Genomic DNA, 22,100 nt, shown 5'->3' on the forward strand with positions numbered 1-22,100 from the left:
AAAGGCGAATTCAATCAAGAAGATATTAGAAAGTCGAAAGCGAGAATAATATATCAAGCGTTTTCCTAGGCAAGTCGCATGGGCCGCATGCTTCAAATAAAAACAACGTTGCTTCTGTTCTTTTTTTTAAATTGTGTCAGTTATCAGTCCATACAAGAGAAAAGGCTAAGTCTTTCAAACAACTGAACGAAATTAGTCAAAACGAATTTAAAGCCATTTTATATGTTTACTTATTGACCACGCAATGACCTTGAGAAAGGTTTCCCGGGACCCCGCGGTGATAAATATTGCATGTAAACGCAAGCTATTTTTCGACCCGCCTAGCCGGGTCACCCCACCTCCACGTTAACAGGCCCTTAATAAATTTGCTCCGTTCCCATTTTTTTAACCTCTACCTAAAAGTTTCGCTTGCAATAAGTTCGTCTTTGTTTTTGTGCGAAAACGTTCAATTTAAGCAGGTGGTCAGCTAATGTAAGCGTAATCTGAGTGGTTTGGAATCGGAATCGGAAGTTCCAATGGCGCAATTTTTTTCGCCCCCAATCGGAACAGCCGATGGTTTTCTGTCGGTTTTCCGAAGTTTTCTCTGCTCCAGACCTCGCTCTAGCTGACCGCGCGCATTCAAAAATTAACATGGCCGCCACAAGTCAAGCAAAGGTCGGCAAAGCTAAGGTATTTTTATTTTAATTTAGCTGAAATTTTATGCAAGATCTTTTATGCGCTTCCATATCGAAAGATCCCAGGGTTTGGTAAGAGCAAATAGTCAACTAAATTGGTATACACCAAGCTCTTAGCAGTCGACAAACGAATATCGCGTTCACTGCTTTTTCTTTTAAATGTGTAGTTCAGTAGTTGGAGGTTCCTATAGGGTACTATGTGGATGTTTTGAATTATAACAAGTAAAATCGGCAGGGAAGTAAAATGTACTATAACATAGGTCCATATTATATTTCTAAGCTGGCACATCGATACATTACATCTCATATTAATTTCTTATTTTAGAATTATATCATTTATATGACATTTTTTAGAGGGAGCTTTAATTTATTACCATGGCTACATGAAAGGTTATTTCTGGTTATTTGCTCCCTGATTTACAGTTTAAATGTTTTATTTTGTCAGTTTCTAACTATCGATGTAGACTTAGTTAAAGTACTGTAAGAAGAACAAACAATTTTTCAGGACAATTTTTTTTTTCTTAAGGAGCCCAGAAGTGTGAGCACATTTAATTTATTGTGTAGTTCCATAAAATATCCATACTCCCCCCACAGAAGGGATTAAAAATTTCCTGGGGGGGGGGGGAGGGGGTCTCAAAGACCAAAAATTTTAAAAAAAATGTATGAAATTTAACTGGAATTTCTAGAGGGGTAGGGGGTTCTTTTAAAAAATCCCTTTCGTTGGGGAGGTATGAATATTTTATGGAACTACACATTCACATTATTTAGTGTAGATTTAATCCAATCAGAAGTCAACTGGAAGGTACAGGAAATAATGTGAATTAAATAGCGGTGATCCCACTTGTGGGCTCCTTACTGTAATACTGTGCAAGACAACGAGTTTCTACTGTGTGTGTGTATGTGCTCTCTAGTCTAGTCTTATTTTATGTTAAAAGTGATTGAAAATTAATTACATGTTCTGGACTTTGCTCGGTTTAAAACTTAAATTTAGAAAATTGTACATGGATGAAGGGGATGTTCTTATTACGAGACTAAGCGGTAAGAAAGGCAAGATTGGGACAATCAGTTTGAGTTTGGCATCTGTTTTCAGTTGGCTGCAAAAATCCGAGAGCCAGTTTTTGAGTTGAGCACAACGTCATTTTGTTGAAAGGTTTTACAAGATCATACTATTTGACAAAGACATGAACTCCTCCTACTCTCCCTTGGCGTATAACGAACAACACCCGCTTCGACCCAAATGCTTCAGTGTTAATTCACTAATTTACTCAAACATTTGTAATCCGGAGTACCAAACACCAATCCGAATTTACTAATTCTTTAGACATGGGTAGTCACTATACTAGAAACAGGTGTTACCCTGGAGTAAGTAGTGCTTCAAGTCTTGATCAAATCTGTAACCTATTTTTTTTTTGTTTTGCAATCGTGAGAACTCGCAAAATGGTCTACCTTTCCTTTCCAGAATATTGCATTTTTTTATGTGTAGTTTAAATGAATTAAATGAAATTAATTTTATTAATTAAAATTATATTTAAATCTAACCCTTTCAGACTAGAGATCAATTGCTTTTCTAGCGGCGATAAATGACCTATCACAACAACAAAAAAAAGAACACAATGAACCATTTGAAACTGGAAGACAAAAAGAGTAACACAGGAAAACAGGAAAACGCCCAAAGCTCCTGATAAGATTACGAGACCTATTTTTTAGGTCAGTACAACGAATCTTAAACTGCTGCTACAATGATATCAAACAGTTGTCCAATCATGGCTGAACAAGTTGGGGTCATTTTCATGACATCACTGGTTACCATACCATCAGTAAAACCTGTTAAAAACACCCTTTATTTTCCCTTTAAGCACTCAAAAACGAGTCCAGTGACCCCCATTTTTTATCATTGAATAATGATCGGCATGTTAGGATACAACTTTTTGCAAAGTTAAAAAATTTCTCCAGAGCAATTTCAGAGCCACCTTGAATTTTCGAAAATTTTATCATTATTCAATGATAAAAAATGGGGGTCACCGGTCTCATTTTTGAGTTTTAAGCGCTTAAAAGGGAAATGAAGGTTTTTTTTCTATGGTTTCAGTGACTTCAAGAAAATACTCAATTTGTTTATCAATGATTGGGCATTTGTTTGATACCGTTTTTGTAGCAGTAACTGATCATGTTAAATGTTTGTATCCCTGACCCATCAAAGTATATATTTTTTCACCAAAGTATGAGAGCTGGAAAGTGCTGAAAACTGTTGTGAGCCTTTTGAAATATGTTGCACGAGGTTTATTAACCCATTCCAAAGCTTCGCAATAACGAACCAGAGCAAAAATAATATATTAATAACTTTCGACAATAAAACTTATCGGTTTACCTGTGTACCTGTGTCAGTTTTGATAATTCTATTATATGCCAAGACGATATATGTTTTACCCTTTCTTTGTACTCATTAATTGTCTGCTAATTGGTTAATGTCGTAAAGAAAATGAAAATATAGTCAAAATCTAAAAAAGTCTTTGTCAAATAGGCAGGGATTTGCCAATAAATATATCTGATAGATTGACCTATAACACTATAGCCTTGTTAACGCATAGTTATATGTATGTGTGAGGGAGAGATCATATCCTAAAATAGGGTCGATAATAATAGGTATTAATTTTTTGTTTGTTTTGCTGGGTTTTATATTTAAATATGATACATGTATTACTATATTTTTCCTAGTTTCTTTTCCGGCTTTTTCCCGTTTTACTCTTGTGAAGACAGTTATATCTTGGTAAATAGTTTAACAATATAAGCTTCGAAATTGTCTGATAAGGAATATATGTATTATCTAGCTGAGGTAGCTCAGGAATCGGATTCTTTAGCTGTTCGCACATGTACTGCTGCAAATATTTAAAAGAAATCCACATATTCTGCAACGGGACTTGAAGCGCCCATGTTGATGCTTCAAGTAACTCGTGGATACATTCTTCCATTTAACGAATTTCTATTTTTGCCATTCTGATCCAGAATTCGCAGAAGATAACTGATACATGTCATACAATTGCAACCAAAGTGCTCAGTTGTCTTTACAATCTTTCCCCGAGACGAAGAAAAGCGATGCTAAAAGACAGCATTCTTGCTCTTTCTGCACTTTCGCGAGGTTTTGTATCATCGACCCGAAGCGGTCATCACGACTTCATTACGTTTAGTTAGTGACGCAGGGTTGTGATGTTTGGCAAGGTTGTGGTGACCTTTGCGTGAGTTCTCAGATTATGGCTATCAATAATGTTGAAACTTGACGACTCAGCTAGGCAAAGAAGTCCAGCCTATATGGTCGACATCTCTGCTTTGATGCACACGTGTAAAGTACCCACCTCGAAGGGACGAGACCTCTCATTTACTTTAATGTGTATGTTTTGATGCATCGAACCTATACCAAAACGGGACTCTTCTTCTTCGACTTGTTCCGTTGCTTTTTCTGCGATGAAAAATATATTTCAGTTATCCATAGAAGCGCTCATCAACAACAGAAATATCCTGATCACAATCCCGACTCAATCTGACATACCAATAACTTTTCATCTCTGGCGTTGTGACTTGATCCACTAGAGCTGTTACCTTGACCGCTTCTAGAGGCATTGGACATCTCGGCCATTGCTCCATTAGTCATTGTAAAATCTTCGTTGGCGTTACTTTTACTCTTGAGAAATATTCTACTCAGCTGCTGTTTAGACGTCTTTCTATACGTTGATTTTGTTTCTGCCGAAGAAAAGCGCCTGTCTCGACCATGCAGAGATTCAGCGTTTCTATGGCTGCTGAGTGACTGACACCTGTAAAAAAAAAAACACATATGATTGAACATAAACAGTTATGCACTGTGTGAAACAAACATTAAACATGCTTTGGCTTCTGACGTTGTTTGGTTGTTAAATTTAAAAGCCATCTGAATGTATGTGAGGTCCTATGGATTCGATATTTCTTTGTCAAGTCTCCAGAATGGACAACCAATGTCTAACAGACACCCCGCCCATCAATCTATTTTTTGATAATAGCTATTGACGTATGGTTCATCGGGTTCATTCCCATATTTTCAGATATTAGCGTACGGATAGGGGGTGGTGCAGTGGTGAGAGCGTTCGCCTCCCGCCAATGTGGCCGGGGTTCGATTCCAGCCAGTTGCCATATGTGGGTTGAGTTTGTTGTTGGTTCTCGTCCTTGCTCCGAGGGTTTTTCTCCGGGTTGTCCGGTTTTCCTCCCTCCACAAAAACCAACACCTCAAATTCCAATTCGATCTTGGATGGACGTACACGTCTTAACGAGCCCCTAAAGTCTTCCATGTCACGTGGGTAAATAAATTACATTTACAAATTTTTGACAATTACGGATATTTCAAATTTACAGCCACGACCAAGGAAGAAAAATCTTGCAACTGCCTCCTCAGAAAAGAGGGTATTGCTAGAACTACACACGCCACCTTGAGCTTGGATGATAAAATCCCTTCTTGGATTGCATTGGTAAACACATCCCCCTGTCTCAACCATTCAATACATGTAGTTCAACACCTGATATATAGATTTGCTTCATTAATCTTACAGTTAGCTAAGTGTTTTTAAGCGACATGAATAAGGAAAATACGCAATGGCGTGAAGCATCCGCGTTAGTTTAAGTACTCACTGTTATAAGACGCTTACAAGTTCACGTTAAAACACCAAATCAGTCTTAACATCGCAGAAAAATCGGTTTACCTAAATTTTAGCTGTCGCAGTAACTGATATCGACCTTAAGGTAAGCGCATGGCTGCATTTCTACGTACTACAATTTTTTAATCTTTACATATTTTCCGCATCTTCTGTTGGTTTCCACGGCTTGACTTGACTTGAACCAACTACCTAGCAGACTCTGGTTTTCGAATAACCATTACATGCCAACGAATAATAGAAACCCATCGTATAAAATATGTAAAATAAACCAAAATCCCCAAAATAATCAAAATGTCTGCCAAATGATGAAAATAAGGAACGAGAAAAGTCTCCACTCCAATTTGTAACCTGACTTACCTCAACAGTCTACCGAACTCCCTCCTGTAGTTACGATTCAATACTGCGTAAACAACGGGGTTGCAGCAGCTGTTTGCAAAACTCAACCAAAAACTCAACATTAAAAACTGAAAAAAAGTTTCAGAGCGTTCAGGACTGTCATCAAAGTTATCGTAAAGGACAACTATGTGGTATGGAAGCCAGCAAACAGAAAACAAGACCACTACTATCACCAACATACGGATCACGCTTTTCCTCGCACGACGAGATCCTACGGAGAGATAGTTGTGAAAAAGAAAACGATGTTAATATGTTACTTATAAGTACTTTAATACTTCTAAAAAAGACAATATCGGTATTCCTACTTTAAGCAATAGCTAATTATTTAAATAAATAACAAAGTTGAATGTGCATTCGACGAGTCGTTGAGAAACGAAGAAATGTGCAGATTTTCCAACTTTTCACTCGACACAATTTCCTCGCTCAGCATAACACCAGTGCCACAGGCTTACTTTATAGGTGTGACCACACTTATACTGCAGCTTAGCACATAGAGTCAACTCTCTCTTAACGGACACCTCTAGAAGACAGACACCTTTATAAGACTGACACTTGGTGTTGGTCTCCGCCGTTTTTCAGTCATTTCAATGTAACTAAACTCCCTGTAAGACGGACACCGTACCTCTCACAGACAACGGACAGTTTGAAACCGTCAAGGGACACTTGAGAAGTGTTTTCCTTTAGTAAAAAATACTTTAAAACTTCGAATCCACATTAAGCAAAGTAAGTCAGCGCCTTGAGTAAACCAAACTTTCTCTCCTAAAACAATCCACTAAGTTTGTAGGCTTTACTTAAAGTGCTACTATGATCAAATTTTTGATTTTATTTTATTGTCGTGAACAATTAGACTTTTTTACTCACCTTGTCAAATTTCAATCTACATGTATTACGAACATCAGAAGTCGTTTTATTTTAACGTTTATTTCCGATAATTTACGGCCGCCATTAAACAACCTTGTTCCAAGGCTTGGTTGCGAATAGGGAGAAAATGACGACAAAGGCTCAAAAATACCTCACGGGTTCAAATTAGAATAACAATCAGCATAGAAAATTGCACGAAAAACAAGCCCATAGTTTTTGTTGCTTTTCGCGTGATTTTCAATACATATTGTTATTATAGTTTCAACCCGTGAGGTACTTTGGAGCCTTTGACGTCATTTTCTCCCTATTCGCAACCAAGCCTTGGAACAAGGTTGTTTATAATGGCAGCCTTAAATTATCGGAAATAAACGTTAAAATAAAACGCCTTCTGATGTTCGTAATGGATTGAAAATTGGCAAAGTGAGTGAGAAAGTCTTATTGTACACGAAAATGTAAAAAAATGGAAATCGAAAATTTGATCATAGTAGCACTTTAAATAAACGACTTTAATCAGACTTAAAACAGAGATATATTCATTGTGCATAGGTTCAGTTTTGTTATCTAAGAGTTACTGGTGTCACGTTACCTCAACTATCTACAAGTCGGATACCGGACAGTTGAAGCCGGTGTCCGTCTTAGAGAGAGTTGGCTATAACGAACACTTATGTCCAGGATGAACGCGGGTATTTTTAATGAGTACTTCATGTTTGACTGTGTTATTTGACATTTCCATATTACTTCATATTTGACAAAATTTTTTTTTGGTGATTTTTTTATAAGGACATTTGTGATGCCTGTCATGAGGAACGTGCATCTCATAGCGTTCAATCCTGGACATATCTGATAACGAAGGACAGGTGATGTGGAAAAGTACGAAAAGAATTTCACGAGGCGGAAAAGTAATAATAGAGAAAATAAAATATGGTGGCGCAGTAAGCTACTTGACATCAGGAATTTGAATGAGTCTGAATTTCGAATTTCCGCGAGCTTGGCCAGACGTACTTTTATCAGTGTAAATAAAATCCTTTCACAGAATGTTAAACGAAGAGTTACAAAGAAGAGAAAAGTTTTAGAAAAGATCGATCACCATTTGTTTGTCATAATTGGACGACTTGAATTTCGATATTTGTTGCATGTATACGTTGAGGGAAAATACTCAAGGAACGTAATTAAACAAAATCCTCGTTTTAAGAATTTAATTGGTGGCCGAAACTTTGATAAAATTAGGTGTTATTTTTTTTAACGATTTCAATGTTTTACTTCCCCAATATTGACTGGAATATGAAAAACAATCATAACTCTTATAGCTGACCATTTTTTTAAAAACAATTGTAAAAGCATTGTAGAAATATCAAGTTAGTTATAGCTTTTTATTTATTGAAAGATATGGACTGTCAATTGTGAAAAACCGACAAAATCCTCCGCAACAATTCTCGTTTTGCTACAAAAAAGGCGTCTTGTGCTATTTAATTTCTTTAAATTTCGTCTACATGTTGCTAAACCATCGTTAAATATTAAAAAAATGGGATGGATACACTTATTTCGAATAGAATTGGAGAAAATTAGCCAGGTTAAAAATAAGACAAAGCAAAAGAATTTCGCTGCCGTTGCTATGGTAATTTTTGTTGCTACGAAACCAATGAAAAATAAAGCTATAGTCATGTGACCATAATGGTGTAGTTTGGCAACAATCTAGGGTTGTCTTCCGACAAAAGATCATCTTCAAAACCTGTTCTTTAAGGTGATTTCTTAGTATTGCATTGCTCTTCCTTTCAGCGCATAATTAAACCCACACATTAAGAAACCGGCTTTTTCTTTATGGCTTGGCTCGCGAGAGAGTCTCATTGTCGTATTCTCGTAAACGAGTGATCTATCAGTTCTAAAGACAAATTTTCACATGATTGCAGAAAAATACATGTACATTATTATTATCTTTAATATTACATAATCACCAAAAACGTGAACTTAGCCAGTATTCGTGAAAATATATAATAATGGCCTCGTGTTTTTATCAATGAAATAGATGAAATATATAGCTATGTAATTTCTTCCTTGAACATGTTGAAGTCTTTACAGTACATCTATTGTTGCTTTGTCCTTACTTTTCTGCTCCAACGAAACGAATTCGGTGCAAATGATATCGTTTCTGGAACACGATATTGTAGGGAATTATGGGGTGTATACAAGGTCCTCCTACTCCTAAACGAATATGATGACCCCTCTTTTTTGTTTCAATGGACAAAGTTTCAATGAAAATCACTGCAGTTCTATTTCGATGGAATGATCTTAAATCTCCATCCCTATCGACCGGGAACGTGACTACACTCAACAAAAAAAAAGGGATTATCTAACTCATTTAGGAACTTTAAATGAAAAGTCTTCTTTGCAGCCTCGAAAATAATAACGAACGTGCTGCTGACAATTTGATTTTAACTGAGTTCTGGTGAAATCAGCGTTTGAAGACAGCATCGCCAACCACGCTTTATTTTTGAAGAGGACATGCGTATCTATGTCAGAACACACAGTCACACAGTCAACGAACAATTGAAAATCACTTTACAATCAGCAATAGGTAAAATTCCGTGGCGGTTCAGTGTCACGTATTCGGTAAAAAAAAAAACTGAAAAAAACTAAACATAAAACTGAATTTAATAAAGATATATGTGAATGACCAAGTAGTATTTGTTCTTTTTTAAACATCCGAACACATGTTTTCCACAGTTAGTTTCCCACTAAATTGACACACCATTATCAGATTTATGTTTGTAGTTTGTTGCACGATGCGATGAGAGATTGATTTATTTGCTTATTTCATTCACATTTAAACCGTGTCAGATCGAAACCCTTGATAGCTTCGATTTATTTTAAAGATAATCCAAATAATACAGTATTGTTTGGACATGTGTTGGATTCACATAAAAAACGTCCCTTACTTTGTATTACTCTGTACGATTGGTATCGCACTAGGTAAAAATGAAGAAGCGACATGTAGGGAGATTATCACTTACTATAATGTAGTCATTTCTTTTTAATGCAACCGTCAGACTGCTTGTGACATAAAAATGGCAGTCAAACAAAGCTGAAACAACTGACAATCAAGCCTTTATGTCTTCTTGTTGCTAAGAATAACAGTGTAGATGCTTTAAATATCTAGATTCACAAAATTCATAAAAAAATATACTTTTAACTTTGTTCAAATGTATCTTTCTCCTCTAAAGTCTTGAAAGCGCAAAGATTGAATGAAAAAAAAAAAAAACTGCGCGTATGAGCTAGGAATAAATAGGAAGGGTAAACGGGAGTTCATTAGCTGAAAATCCTGTGTCAAAAAACTTTAAATTCAATGGAAAATGTGAAAAAAAGATTAGTGGGAATCTTTGAGAATGGAGAAAACTGTCGACCAGTAGGTTTAGTTGTGTGATCACAAATGTTTTGTGTAATCACAATCGTTTGAATACCGCATCTCTTCGATTTATCAACTCTCCTTGGAGTTAGCACTTCCTCTTCTTGTACGTTTCCAGATATTTACTTTGTTTCTCACTTTGTACAATTTTCAAATCATGATTTGTCTACCTACCCCGGGTGTAATTCGTTTTTACGACTAGTTGTCAAATATAGCGCTTTAACGTCACATATAGTGGCCTTTCTTAATAAGTAGCTTTTAGGGATTTTTATGTCATCAACTAGTTATCAATCATGTATTTTTGGGGTGTTTTAGAGAAAACATTACACGTTACTCTTATTTTCCGGCTTCAGCTCAAGCTTTCTATTCTTCAATGTTTATATCCGAATGATAATAACGGTAAGATGTGCATGTGTAAGTTTCGAAGTAAAAGCAATTTCGCCCACGTTGTATACCACAAAAAAAATGAATGTTGTGTCTATGAGAAATTTATTCACCACATCGCATAACTGTAAACTGTCTTAGAACATTAGGTTTCTTAAATTCCAAATACAAACTCCATCTATCACAAGTTTTCGGTTCAGTGCTGAGAGTGGGTATTTTTGTGATCGATTTTGTTTTCAATTATTAAATGTATATTACTATTATGAGTAATTTTCCTTATTCTTTCAATATACGAGCAAAACCTTTTGTCAAGGCCTATATCAGATCTCTTGGGGGAATTAGGACTTTACAAAGAAACGCGTAGACCATAGCTTTTCTGTTATTGTTGTTTTTCTTTTTGACATTGCATACTAGATATGCCATTTATATGATGTTTGGCCAGTATGTCTTTTATTTGGAATCTGGATAATACATTCAAAAGGTACAAGTTTTCACTGACGACAAATTTGTGGCATATACTCAGACCAATAAGCTGTGAAAATCGTATATACCTTTAGTTCGATATTTGTTCAAACCCCTCTTTCTTGGCCATTTTGGTTTCCGCGGGGTGCGGTCTTTTCTGGAGGTTTTGTTATTTAAACTAAAATTGTCCGTGGTAGTCCACTTTTTTAACCACTTTTTAAGCAATTTTAAAGTGACCCTTCAGGCCTTGTCAAAATGTTCAAAATATCGTGGTCGGCCAAGGGATGTGAAATATGAAATCAAACGCTTTCACATGTAGATCTAACGATGTGAAGTACAAAATAATCTTTCAAGTCTCACATTCACGGGCGTTTGAAAGCAGTGAGAGAAGATCGCTAAAAAAATCTAAAAAAAGTTCAATTCGGTTTATTTATAACTTTTTTAAGTATTAACTGAACCTCGCATTTAAGTGCACATTAATCAGCGACTATTGTAAAACAGAGTTTTCGGGGTTTTGCACCCTTAAGGGCAAGATAAAAAAAATGTATATGATGAATAAATGTAGGTCCTTTAAAAGTTCATTACAGTGTCTTAATTGCTGGCTAGCCTCGGGCAAATTATTTTTAGCTCTCTTATTTTATGATGCATTTTCATATTGCAGTATTGACGTGGAGTTGCTGGTAACGCCAAAACAAATTAATAAGCACAGAATCATAATTTTAATTGGAAGAAATGATGGTTTATTTAACCTTGGTAGAAATATGAAAAAGTATGTTAATCATTAAGTGAGCCAAAAAAAATATATAAATTATAGTCACCTGGCAGAAACGTATGTACAGGTAATTTTGTTTTGAGTAATACCAACAATTGTTGTCTCATTTCCTGGGTAAAGTCTATTATAAATTTGCATTGGTCGACTTTATGAATAGTTAATAGAAGGGAACAATAACAATTCGCCAATGAAAATCGCCAAATTAAAATTGCAGTTCTATTCTAGACGAAACACAATATTAGCATTTCTTTTTAATCTACCGAAGCAAGCTTTTTTTCTTTTCAAATTGCCATCCCCTGTTGAGACCATGAACTAAATTAGGTGAAAGGAGGGAAGTGCGAGTGGTTAAATTACTCAAACTCGGTAATCCCGCATGAAAAACAAAATACAATAAAATATCGTGAGATTTTCTGAATTACACTGCTTAACTAGCCTCGTCGCCTCTTGATTAATGTGCTATTAACCTGCTAGAATTATAAGATAAATGGGTTTTCAATAGAGCCGCCTTTAATGGCCGGCATCAATTAAAATCTTATTGTAATTGAAAAGCCGTCGTTAAGAGACATACAGATCAAGTTATCCATAAATCTTGATTGTAAATTCATGTCCTCTTTGAACATTTACTCGACGGCGTCGTTTCAAGTCTTTTATTCCGGAAATAAAACTCACTAAAATTTGCCGAACTTTAGAGCTTCTTTCAATTTTGACACACCTTAAGATCTTAATGAAAAAAAAAAAATTATAATTGAAAAGCACAATATGGCTAAGCCAAATTGGAAAATATGTCACTTCTAATTTTATTTTTCTCCCAATGCGAGAGAAAAAAATAGGAAATTAATACCAGAAACGAGACCAAAAGTTTTAAACTTACAGAGTTGTTTGTTTATTCACTGAAATTTCCAAAATTTTCAAAGAAAAAGATAAATAATTCAAAAATAAAATTAAAATGGTCGACGAATTGAATTGGTCTGTGTTCATTGCATAACTTATATTAGTCTTTAAAGTTATTGACTCAGTGTTAGTAATTCTATTTATTCCAACAATTTCACGTTTTCAGGCGAGAACAGCGTGAGTTCCTTTGCACACAGCACGTCCTCTGTACAATGCAAAAAGGTTACGATAGTAAATAAGGTATCGTGTGATATTTATCTTTCAAATTTCCGCTTCATTTGAAGTTTACTTGGGGAGATATCTGTGATATACACTAGAATAGAAGTAAATATATCCGCAGTCACAGTACATTTTCAAAATCAAGGGCAATTTTCATTATTTTTTGTTTTATTTTTTTTATTAATTATCGCGTGCATGGTTAAAGCCCTCAAGGCTAAAAGACAACCCCAATAAATAAGCACTGGCTTAGGTCAACCCCCGCTGGCAAAAAGACATTTTTTTCTTATACGATCATAAACCGGTAAGACTTGGGTAGCTTGAAGCAACGAAACCGAAATAGGAGTGGAGCACAATTCTTTAAGCCTAATCTTCCTAGAAGGTTAATGGATTTTAATCTCAATTAAATGATTCTTAGCTCCCACGCACGTTTTGAGCACTTTTGTGGTAAAGATATATTTATATTTCAATTGTCACGACAAAATTCTAAAATAAGGACTAAAAGATCCCTTAGGGAAATGCGTTTCGGCAAATTTATCTTTCGTTTTAACTGTGTTTATTTGGAAAGATATAATTGCAAGAGCTCATAGTGAAGAATATCCATATTTCTGAGCAGATCTTGGTAAATTCATTTTTATTTACTTCGCGCTGAAGACACCTTCGGTTTAAATTCCGGTTGCATAAAATAGGAACGTTTTTAAGGAATTAATTAATACTTCCTCGAATTGTTTTTGTTCCAGTGGCAAAAAAACTTCAACTGTATGAAGATCATGCTGTCGCTTTATCTATATTTTTTAGCCACCATAAATTGCTTTGTTTACGTTCTTGTTTAAAAGGTCCTTAACGATGCCTACTTTTTAACTCTTCCACTCTCATTAAAATGCAATGAAACAAAGCAAAGTGTTCGGTTATGATTCGAGCGAGATAAACATTGTTTAAAGAGCAATTCTGCGTTAGAATCTTTACCGATATTTTCTGTAAGGTACTAACAAAGAAACAATTTCGACCTTGTGAAACTACTTATGTCTGTAAAGAAAATCGACCGTTTAACCATCTTGCTAAAACCAACTTACAGAAAAACATTCACGAGTGTGGATTTCGAAATATAATATTTTTTTCTGCCCAACAGATGGCGCAATTCCCCGTTTAACCAAAAATAGTTTGGTGGTGTTATGAGTCGCCATGACGGGCTAATATCGTTTATTGTTTCAGTTGATCTATTATGGCTATATTTCTTCGAGCCATTGTTTCGAAAGCTGTTTTCAAATTTTTACATCTTTATTCCAGCTTTCCTTAATGCCTCTGTCAGTGTTTTTGCAGTTCTCGAAGCTGTCACAATCTCGTCGGGTAATACACGAGTGGAAAAACCACTATCATTAATGCAAATTTGGCTTTAGAGTATTTGTTTATAGATTAGAAACTGCAAACAGACCTTATGAATTAGCTACGAATGCAAAATTATTTTTTTCCTTGCCCAAAAATTGCAAGACCCTTTGTATGGCTGCAATACTTCGTTTGACACAAATACGGCCGAAAAATATTAAACAAATGTGCCTTTCAAAATCGCTGTAGGTCACTTTTTCTGAGAATGGATTTAGCAATGAACCGCATGCAATGTAAATAATTCAAAATTCACGCGTTTTGCCATTAGCAGATGCTGAATCCGTACATATTTAGCCGAAGTTAACAGATTTTTTCGAAACAGACAACAATATTTAAGGTTTTCCCAGCAACAAATAATTTGATGTGTGTTTGTAAATTTTCGTTTCCGCCTCAGCTTTCGTTCCTTTTCCACATAAGTTAAGAAGTGAAATTGTGCGCGCATACATAGCGAAATAAGAGTAACGTACTTATCATGAGGCAGCCACTTACCTTCCTGAGCGGACGATTCTGAGGTGTTAAGATTGTGGCAAATTAGAAAATACAGTACCGATATAGCGATCAGCGGTATTAAATAAAGTGCCACAAATAGTATCACCGTGTAGATTTTTCTAGCTTGATCGGAGGGCCATTCTTCGGAACACATTTCGTCCTCCGTAAGTTTCTGGTAGATCAGCAACGGGGTTGGATAGATTAAGGCCACGATCCAAATCGCTGCAATGATCATGATTGCGTGCCGTGTGCGAATTCTGGGAAGCAGCGGATGGACTATCGCCCTGTAGCGGTCCGCTGCGATCGCTATTAACGTCCCGACCGAAGAGAAAACCGTGATGCCGAGTATGTAGGGAAATGCCTTGCAGAGAAAAGCACCAAACGGCCAGAAATCAAGTGCGGAGTAAGTCACCGTGATCGGAACGTTTATGAGAGTCACTGTTAAGTCTGCAACGCCTAAGTTCGCTATGAAAAGATTGGTGACGCTTCGCATCCGAGGATTTCGATAAGCTAATATGACGAGAGCGTTTCCTACAGTGCCAACAATACAAATGACACCGTAAAATACAATCCTGAGCCACTTCAAAGTAACCGAATCTATGTCGTAATCTTCGTACTGCGGTGTTGGAGCCGGCGCTGACGAGGTCACATTGCTGAAATTTCTTTGCGACGAGTCCACCATTATAGCGGCTGAACGTGAACGGTCTGCAGTCTCTTCTTTAATTTGTGTTTATTTTTTGTTTTTGAAAGCCGCTGAGGTTCCGCTAAATTAGTGGCTCTAAACTAAGGCGCAATGCCAATCGATTCTTAAAAGCCAATATTGTGAGCGAATCCTGTAGCGGGGATAAATCAAACTGATATTGCCGTTGTTGGCTTTCAGTTTCAGGGGCGACTGTTCCTTAGCAGCTTACCAGCAGTACTTGTCGTAACCGCCAAAGTGCGAAGGTTTACAAGAGCTTGCTGTCAGCAAACTGTAGCGCGTTCAAAGTGATGGCTTGACGTGTCCGTCTTTGGTCGCTCGGATCCCTTTTAATTTAACGGAGCTCTGAAAAGAGGCTGGAAATGTCGCCTTTACTACTGTGAGCAACAGTTGACGTCAATGGTCATCCGTAGCCTGCGATTGGTCCAAGCGAAACTAACACAGCTATGATGAACGCAGGGAAGCCAATTTTACTGTTCTTTATAGCCAATTTCCATGTGCTGACTGACTAAATCTGATGAATTTTCAATTGGATATTTAGTTAAGGCAGATGCACCGGCCGACATGCCCATCAAGGTCTTTAAACATTATCAACCGGATAACCTGTGCGAGTCCACTCATCAAATAAAGGCAGGCAATTTTCTTTTCAATTAAACCGCCTCGCTCTAATTTCTTCTCGCCTGTCTTCCTCTTCTACCAGTAATTTGTCGTCGAACCTCTGAAATTTTGCGGCGATTTTCCCACCGAGTCGGCGTGACGCGCGACTATTACCGATTGCCTCGTGCTATGTGTACATACGTCGATATTGGTCTCGTGGCGCCGAAGTTATACAAATATTCCGTTACCAAATTCTGAACCTGATTGTTTCTATCCTGTAAAAAAGATAAACGTCCGCTTCCTATGGGTTCAAAAAATAAAAAAAGAAGCAACAATTAGCTATTAGTCGACAGCTTCGTTCGAGAAGCAATGTAATATTACGTTTTGCGCGCGGCTTCTTAAAAAAACATACTCTCGACAACTTTAGAGTGACAAGCTATCATCACCTGCTCTTGCTTGCCAAGTTAAAAATATTTTTTGCTTCCCCCCTGTGGCGATTAATGAGTTACTGTTCAATCTCATTTTTTTACCTTGCTATATGATTTTTCTAGTAAAACTCCCTCGGGATATTTTTCTCTTAAAAGTTTTTTTTTCAAGAGAGCGTTTTTGTCGTGTCCTATAAGAGTTGCGTATGACTGTCTGTTTGTGCAAATTTCGCCAAAGTTTGCCTTTGTGTGCTTTTTTCCTTTCGTTTACACAGGCCGAAAGTTTGTCAGATGGGAGGGGGAAATTTCCAAATATAACGAGGTTATCAGATGGGAGAATGTTATCAATACGCAAAGTCGTTTGCCGATAAGACGCGGCCTACTTTAGAGTGCATCGATTTTGCTATCCCCGTTGAATATTACATATTCTAATCCCTGTAAACATTGCAGATAGCTTTAATCGTGAGGTTGGGCAGCTGCTGCTCTCTTTTTGTTTAGGTAGTATTCAAATCTGCTGTGTTTAAAGTCTTTTCTCATTACCTTTATTGTTATGTCGCACTGGCGTGAAGTTTCGTTTTACAGCTCAACATCCCAGTATGGAAATGTTTAATTAAAAGATTTTTGTCACTTTTTGTCTCTCTGGGATTGGTAAATCCAGCCCCTTTTCTCCTGGGTAAATAAACGTTGTCGATTTAGGCGGTTTTGCAATAATATATTGTTCTTTCTCCTCTTTAACGTTGTAAATCCATCACCAACATCCAAATTTCATTTTCAATCCGCTTTTTGAAGGCAAAATCTAATCGGATGTCACTAGTCAAAATTGATGATTTTTCGGTCGCAAAACCTTTTTCATGTTAAAATCCTATTCTCTGTCTTTTTTACGGGTAAATATATCACTGAAAAACAACAGTGTAGCAATTGATATGATTTATGTCAAAATAAAGTGATGGCAATAAATAGAAGCAGTTTCTTTTTCGGAGACTGTTGCGAAACTGCCTCTGAGTATAGGAACCGTTCTTCCGTAGGATCGAACCATGAACATTGAAATAATGATGATTGGCACCTTTTCATCAAACATACACAGTAGTGTTGGTAATGAAATTTCTCAGCATTGGTCTCGAGTAAGTGAAGATAAATATTACATCGATACGCGGAGAGCCGCAGTTTGTTAGCTCTTCCCCCCGTGTAGCATTTTGTTTTAAAATACTAGCTAGTACACTTCCGTTTTGATCTTCAAACGTACTCGACTTTGTGTCAGCTTCACTGTGCTTCCAAGCACACAGCTGTCACCCGAATGAATGAGTAAACATTGTGTGAAATGTGGCAAAATTAAAAGCTTCTACTGATTGTGTTTAGATATTGAGCAAATAAAAAGTCAATTTCACGGACAGCTCGGGAAACTTGAAATTGACAGCTACGAAGAATCTTTTCCTCAGGCTCAAAATGTTGCATGGTGTTTCCGATTAAGTGTTTTTTTTTTCTCGCCGTTTTCCTTTACTCAAAAAAACAAAAGCCTAGAAATTAAAATTTTACGTACCTTTTTGCATTATAGAAGGCTCAGAAATTTAGACAATATTCTTCATCTTGTTTCCTTTTACTTGATCAAAGGCTTTCAAATTTAGATTTTACCTATCTGTTCATTATGGAAGGCTTAAAAATTAAGACAATTTTCCTCTCGTTATTTTCGTTTTCTTGATCGAAGGCTTAGAAATTTAGGTTTTACCTACCTATTTATAGTTAGGCTTCGTTGTATTTCATAGTTCGAACAAGTAAGAAAACGAATTACAATTATATTCTCCAAAGAAAGGAAAGTAAATAACTACAAAACTACCTGATGATGTTCTCGGGTCTTGGCGTTAGTTTTGGCAAATAAAGGTTGCCTAACGAAATGGCGGTTTCAGATAGTTCTAACAAGCCAAACCTACCCACGCCAAATATTTATAACGACGTAGACTTTACATGGGCGTTTGTTTTGGCTTTCTTAAGTAACATTTGACTGCCAAATGTAGTTGCCAAACGTTAATTTGTAGACATGTTTATATTGCATCCGCAGGTACAATGTGTAATGCGCAATCCGTTTTTTAAGTGCCGTAGAAAGTAAAGATTGTAAGATAATGTATATATTTGCATGTTTCACTACCTTTGTAAATTGTATTGGCTATGATTTAACTTGATCTTAACTTTTCCCCATAAAACATATCATTCTTTATTTAGCCTTTCACAATTTCCAGTAATGGAAGCCAAAATTGAATTTGAACTCACTGATATTTGCCCTAGAGAAAAGTTGAACAGTTATTCATGTCTTTTCCCTTTCTATAATTATTTTTTCAGGATCCGATTTTCGTTATAAAAGCTTTTTGTTTGGCAAATCCATTTAAAGATATATATAGAATGCATCGCAGGATATTCTAGCCTGTTTGCTGATGTTAACTGATTTCTTAGTTCCGTTAGACAAGCCAATATACCATTAACAGTCTACAAAAAAACGTTCACTTTATCAATGTTAATTCCCACATTTAACGTTCGCTGTGTTTCCGTAACTGACCACATGCCAATATTTCACCATAAAAATAAAACAACTTTTACTTAATCTATTTGAAGTCATTTACCTTAGTAGCTGGTATATGCTGGTATCAGTAAAACGGAACAAAAATACATGAAAAAGAAAAATTAAATTAGGATTAGACCTTTTTACTGCAAAACAATAACACATTCGTGCTAAGTGCTGCTAAACCTTCGAAATGGCCTTATCGCTGAAGGACGGCACTTCAAAGAAATAAAAGTTTCAAGTGCCGTACAAAATTGACATGGTTTAAATTGATTTATAAGAAGGAATGATTTGTTTAAAGATAAATTCAAGGTGTAAATGTTATTGATAAGGTTCAGAGGCAAGATTGACTTTACAAACCTTGTAATTATAGGCGCAGCTTTAACTGTTCAGAACGCCATCACTTCTTACCTAATCTTCACTTCATCATATTGTTCAGTACGATCCAGTGCTTGGCTCCATTTATCGGATCTTTTTCACACCTCGTACAATTAATTAGAAATGAACCTCCCTTAATAAACATGACTACATTTTGCGATAAATGTTTTGACAAATCTACCTTTTTTGTGACAACCGAATGAAAGTACAAATTATCTTGCCTGCTTCAATTTAATGCATGCCTCTTCAGCATTCTTTATTCATCTGAAGTGCAATCCTTGCGGAATATTCAGTTTTACTTGTTATTTCAATGTGTTCCGCCTTTTTACAATTAATTGTTAAGGAACCTCTTAGCCGACGTGAGGAAATTTCGCGCAAAATGTTTTAAAAGAAGTTATGCATTTTTTCATGACAAAATGAAAGTATATCTAATCTAGTCCATGCACAATTAAGACCACACTAATCTATGAAGTGCGATCTCGTAAAAATGTAGTACTTCTTATTGCAATGTATTGTAACCTTAGAGAGTGTCAGTTTTCCCCTTCCCATAAATTAACATCGAATGAGAGTACAATGGCTACAGATCTCTTGGCATATAAATCCTGTAATGGCTTACAAATCCCACTATTCACTGTACTATGCCCCACCCATGTTAACATGACAGTTTCATTTTCTGGTTCGCGTGTTTATTAGGAAGCAACAACAGTAAAAATCTAAAAATTTGTTATATTTATTGGCTTTCCCACATTTCAGAGGATTCAATTTACATTTTATGTGGCAGATTAAATACTTTTGAAAGTATTATTTTTGACACAAATGTCAACACGACTGGGGCTAACAATTTTTCATGAAATATTGCATCCGATTGACAAGGTTTTTAGAAAATAAAATATCAAACAAAAAATAGGACTCATAACACCAGTTTCTGAAAAATTCTCTTCTAGCTGTTTTAATTGCAAAATTGATCATTTTCTTGTCCTTTTTTTCTTTCTTTTTTTTGATTAATGCTTCGATCCGTGCTATGTTAACTGAAGGTGCCATGGGGATTCCTAAATTAAATATTCAAATCAGAATAACAACTGCACTCTTTCTCTTAAACATTCAGTCTTAAACAGAACAAATTAGTTTACATTGAAAAAGGGTTCACTTGCCAGGATTCTGAAGTTTAATTCCTTTAACTGATTTTCCGCCGAAAATTTCCGGCAGCAAGGTCAATACCAAAATACTTAACAACATGGAGGTAAAAAAAGCCCCTCATTTCGCGAAGATCATGCCATTTTATTTGGCCGTCATGAAGTAAACCCCGCAGAGGTTAAGCTGGCATTCAAGATTAAAGAAAAGAACATTTCCTTCAAAGGTAATAAAAAACAAGCTAGTATTTTAATACTATTTTTAACTCCGTCAAAAAAAGCAAGAACGTTCCGTCAACTAATCATTTCAGAACCTTTCAGTGAATCAAATGAAAGATAGACAGAAATTTTAAAATTTCGAAAGCCTTTTGTAATTTATTTACATCTTTCTTTCTAAATGAAAGATAACCTGGTGAAATTGTCAAAATAGAATTTATGGCCATGGAAAATTAAAACATGCACTGATGTTTTTTTTTTTCCTGAAAACCTTGTTTGTGCTGGTTTTTCAACTTCATTAAAGAACCTTTTAATGAATTAAGTGAAATGTATTGAAAACGAGATGCATTAAATCCTTAAAAAACTCCAGTATATTTAGAGTCGATTGTACCACTTAATTGTCCTTAGTAAAACGGCCGATTCTTTATTTCAAAATCAAATTATGAATGTTCTATTAATTGCGGTTCCTTGCCGGAAAAACGTTTTGGAAATGAGCCACGATTTTGGCGATGTCGCCCCCGCATTTCTTGCACCTTTAGACAATTCTCGATCCCTCAAAATCAATTATTTGATCTATGGCTGCTGTTGATAAGAGTAGTTTTGTGTTTGTTTCCTGTACAGTCTCATTAGTAACACAGTTAATCAGCAAATTGACATCACCTTAAGAAAGGCCTCGAATTGTTTATTAATTCCGTTCAATGCTCTTTGCTTGTATGGCAGCCGAAGATGTGTAATTTCATGTCACAGCTGTCGGGTTATCAGGGCTTAATTAAAATTAAGGCACCATACCTGTCATAAACAAAAAATGAAAATGCTCAGGGCAAATAAATAAAATAAAGGTCTATAAGATGAAAACCAAACCAAACAAAGTTAAAATGGGTAGGACAGATAAAATTCAATAGACTGGCACAGAGAGAAAAAACTCTAGACAAGGTGCGACTTATGACTGTAAATAGAAAAGAAACGCAGTTAATGTTTAAAATAAAGATATATTCGAACACTAGGCTAGTTGTTAGTTCTGAAAAAATATGTGTACAGTCATGTTTAAGTTGTTCAGATTTTCAAGAGACGAAGTATGCCAAAAAAATATGCGTACTTCCTCCCTCCAATTTCCCTTATTTCATCATCGCTCGATTTTTGTTCCTTTTTCCGTTAATCGTTATAATATTGTTATGAAAACAACACCAACGAATGCACCAGACATTTTACCTTTACCATTCAAAGGTTATCTTCTTCTTTCAGGAAAGTCTGTCGGCGTCAATTATGATCTACTCTTTAGTGCCTGTTGTGTCGCAAGCTGATATCCGGCGGTTTTTCGCAAAGAAAATACTAGATGAAAATTCGTATTTCTTATTGAGCGTTTATTGTACACCGCTTACCTCTATAAAGACCTCACAGCGGAAAATGCCCACACCAAGCCCGCCATATCTCCTGTTTTATTTATTTGGGGAGAAAAATGTTCGCCAAAAAGTGCAATTATCAAGAATTGTAGTTATTCTTGGAAT

General features: G+C 36.0%; 1 protein-coding gene across 1 annotated transcript; it reads right to left on the bottom strand.

The window, feature by feature from the left end:
• Positions 1-3,354: 3,354 nt before the first annotated feature.
• Positions 3,355-18,734, bottom strand: LOC144644023 (galanin receptor type 1-like). Its single transcript, XM_078503425.1, has 5 exons — positions 18,155-18,734; positions 14,602-16,199; positions 5,705-5,954; positions 4,216-4,477; positions 3,355-4,125 (listed from the first exon to the last, which is right to left on the bottom strand). Exons 2-5 carry the CDS (start codon positions 15,281-15,283, stop codon positions 4,078-4,080), a joined length of 1,242 nt encoding a protein of 413 aa, XP_078359551.1. The 5' UTR covers positions 15,284-16,199; positions 18,155-18,734; the 3' UTR covers positions 3,355-4,077.
• Between the last annotated feature and the right edge of the window lie 3,366 nt (positions 18,735-22,100).

The sequence above is a fragment of the Oculina patagonica genome, chromosome 2 (genome assembly GCF_052425735.1).
Source record: "Oculina patagonica isolate OP01 chromosome 2, crgOcupat, whole genome shotgun sequence".
Lineage (NCBI taxonomy): Eukaryota > Metazoa > Cnidaria > Anthozoa > Scleractinia > Oculinidae > Oculina > Oculina patagonica.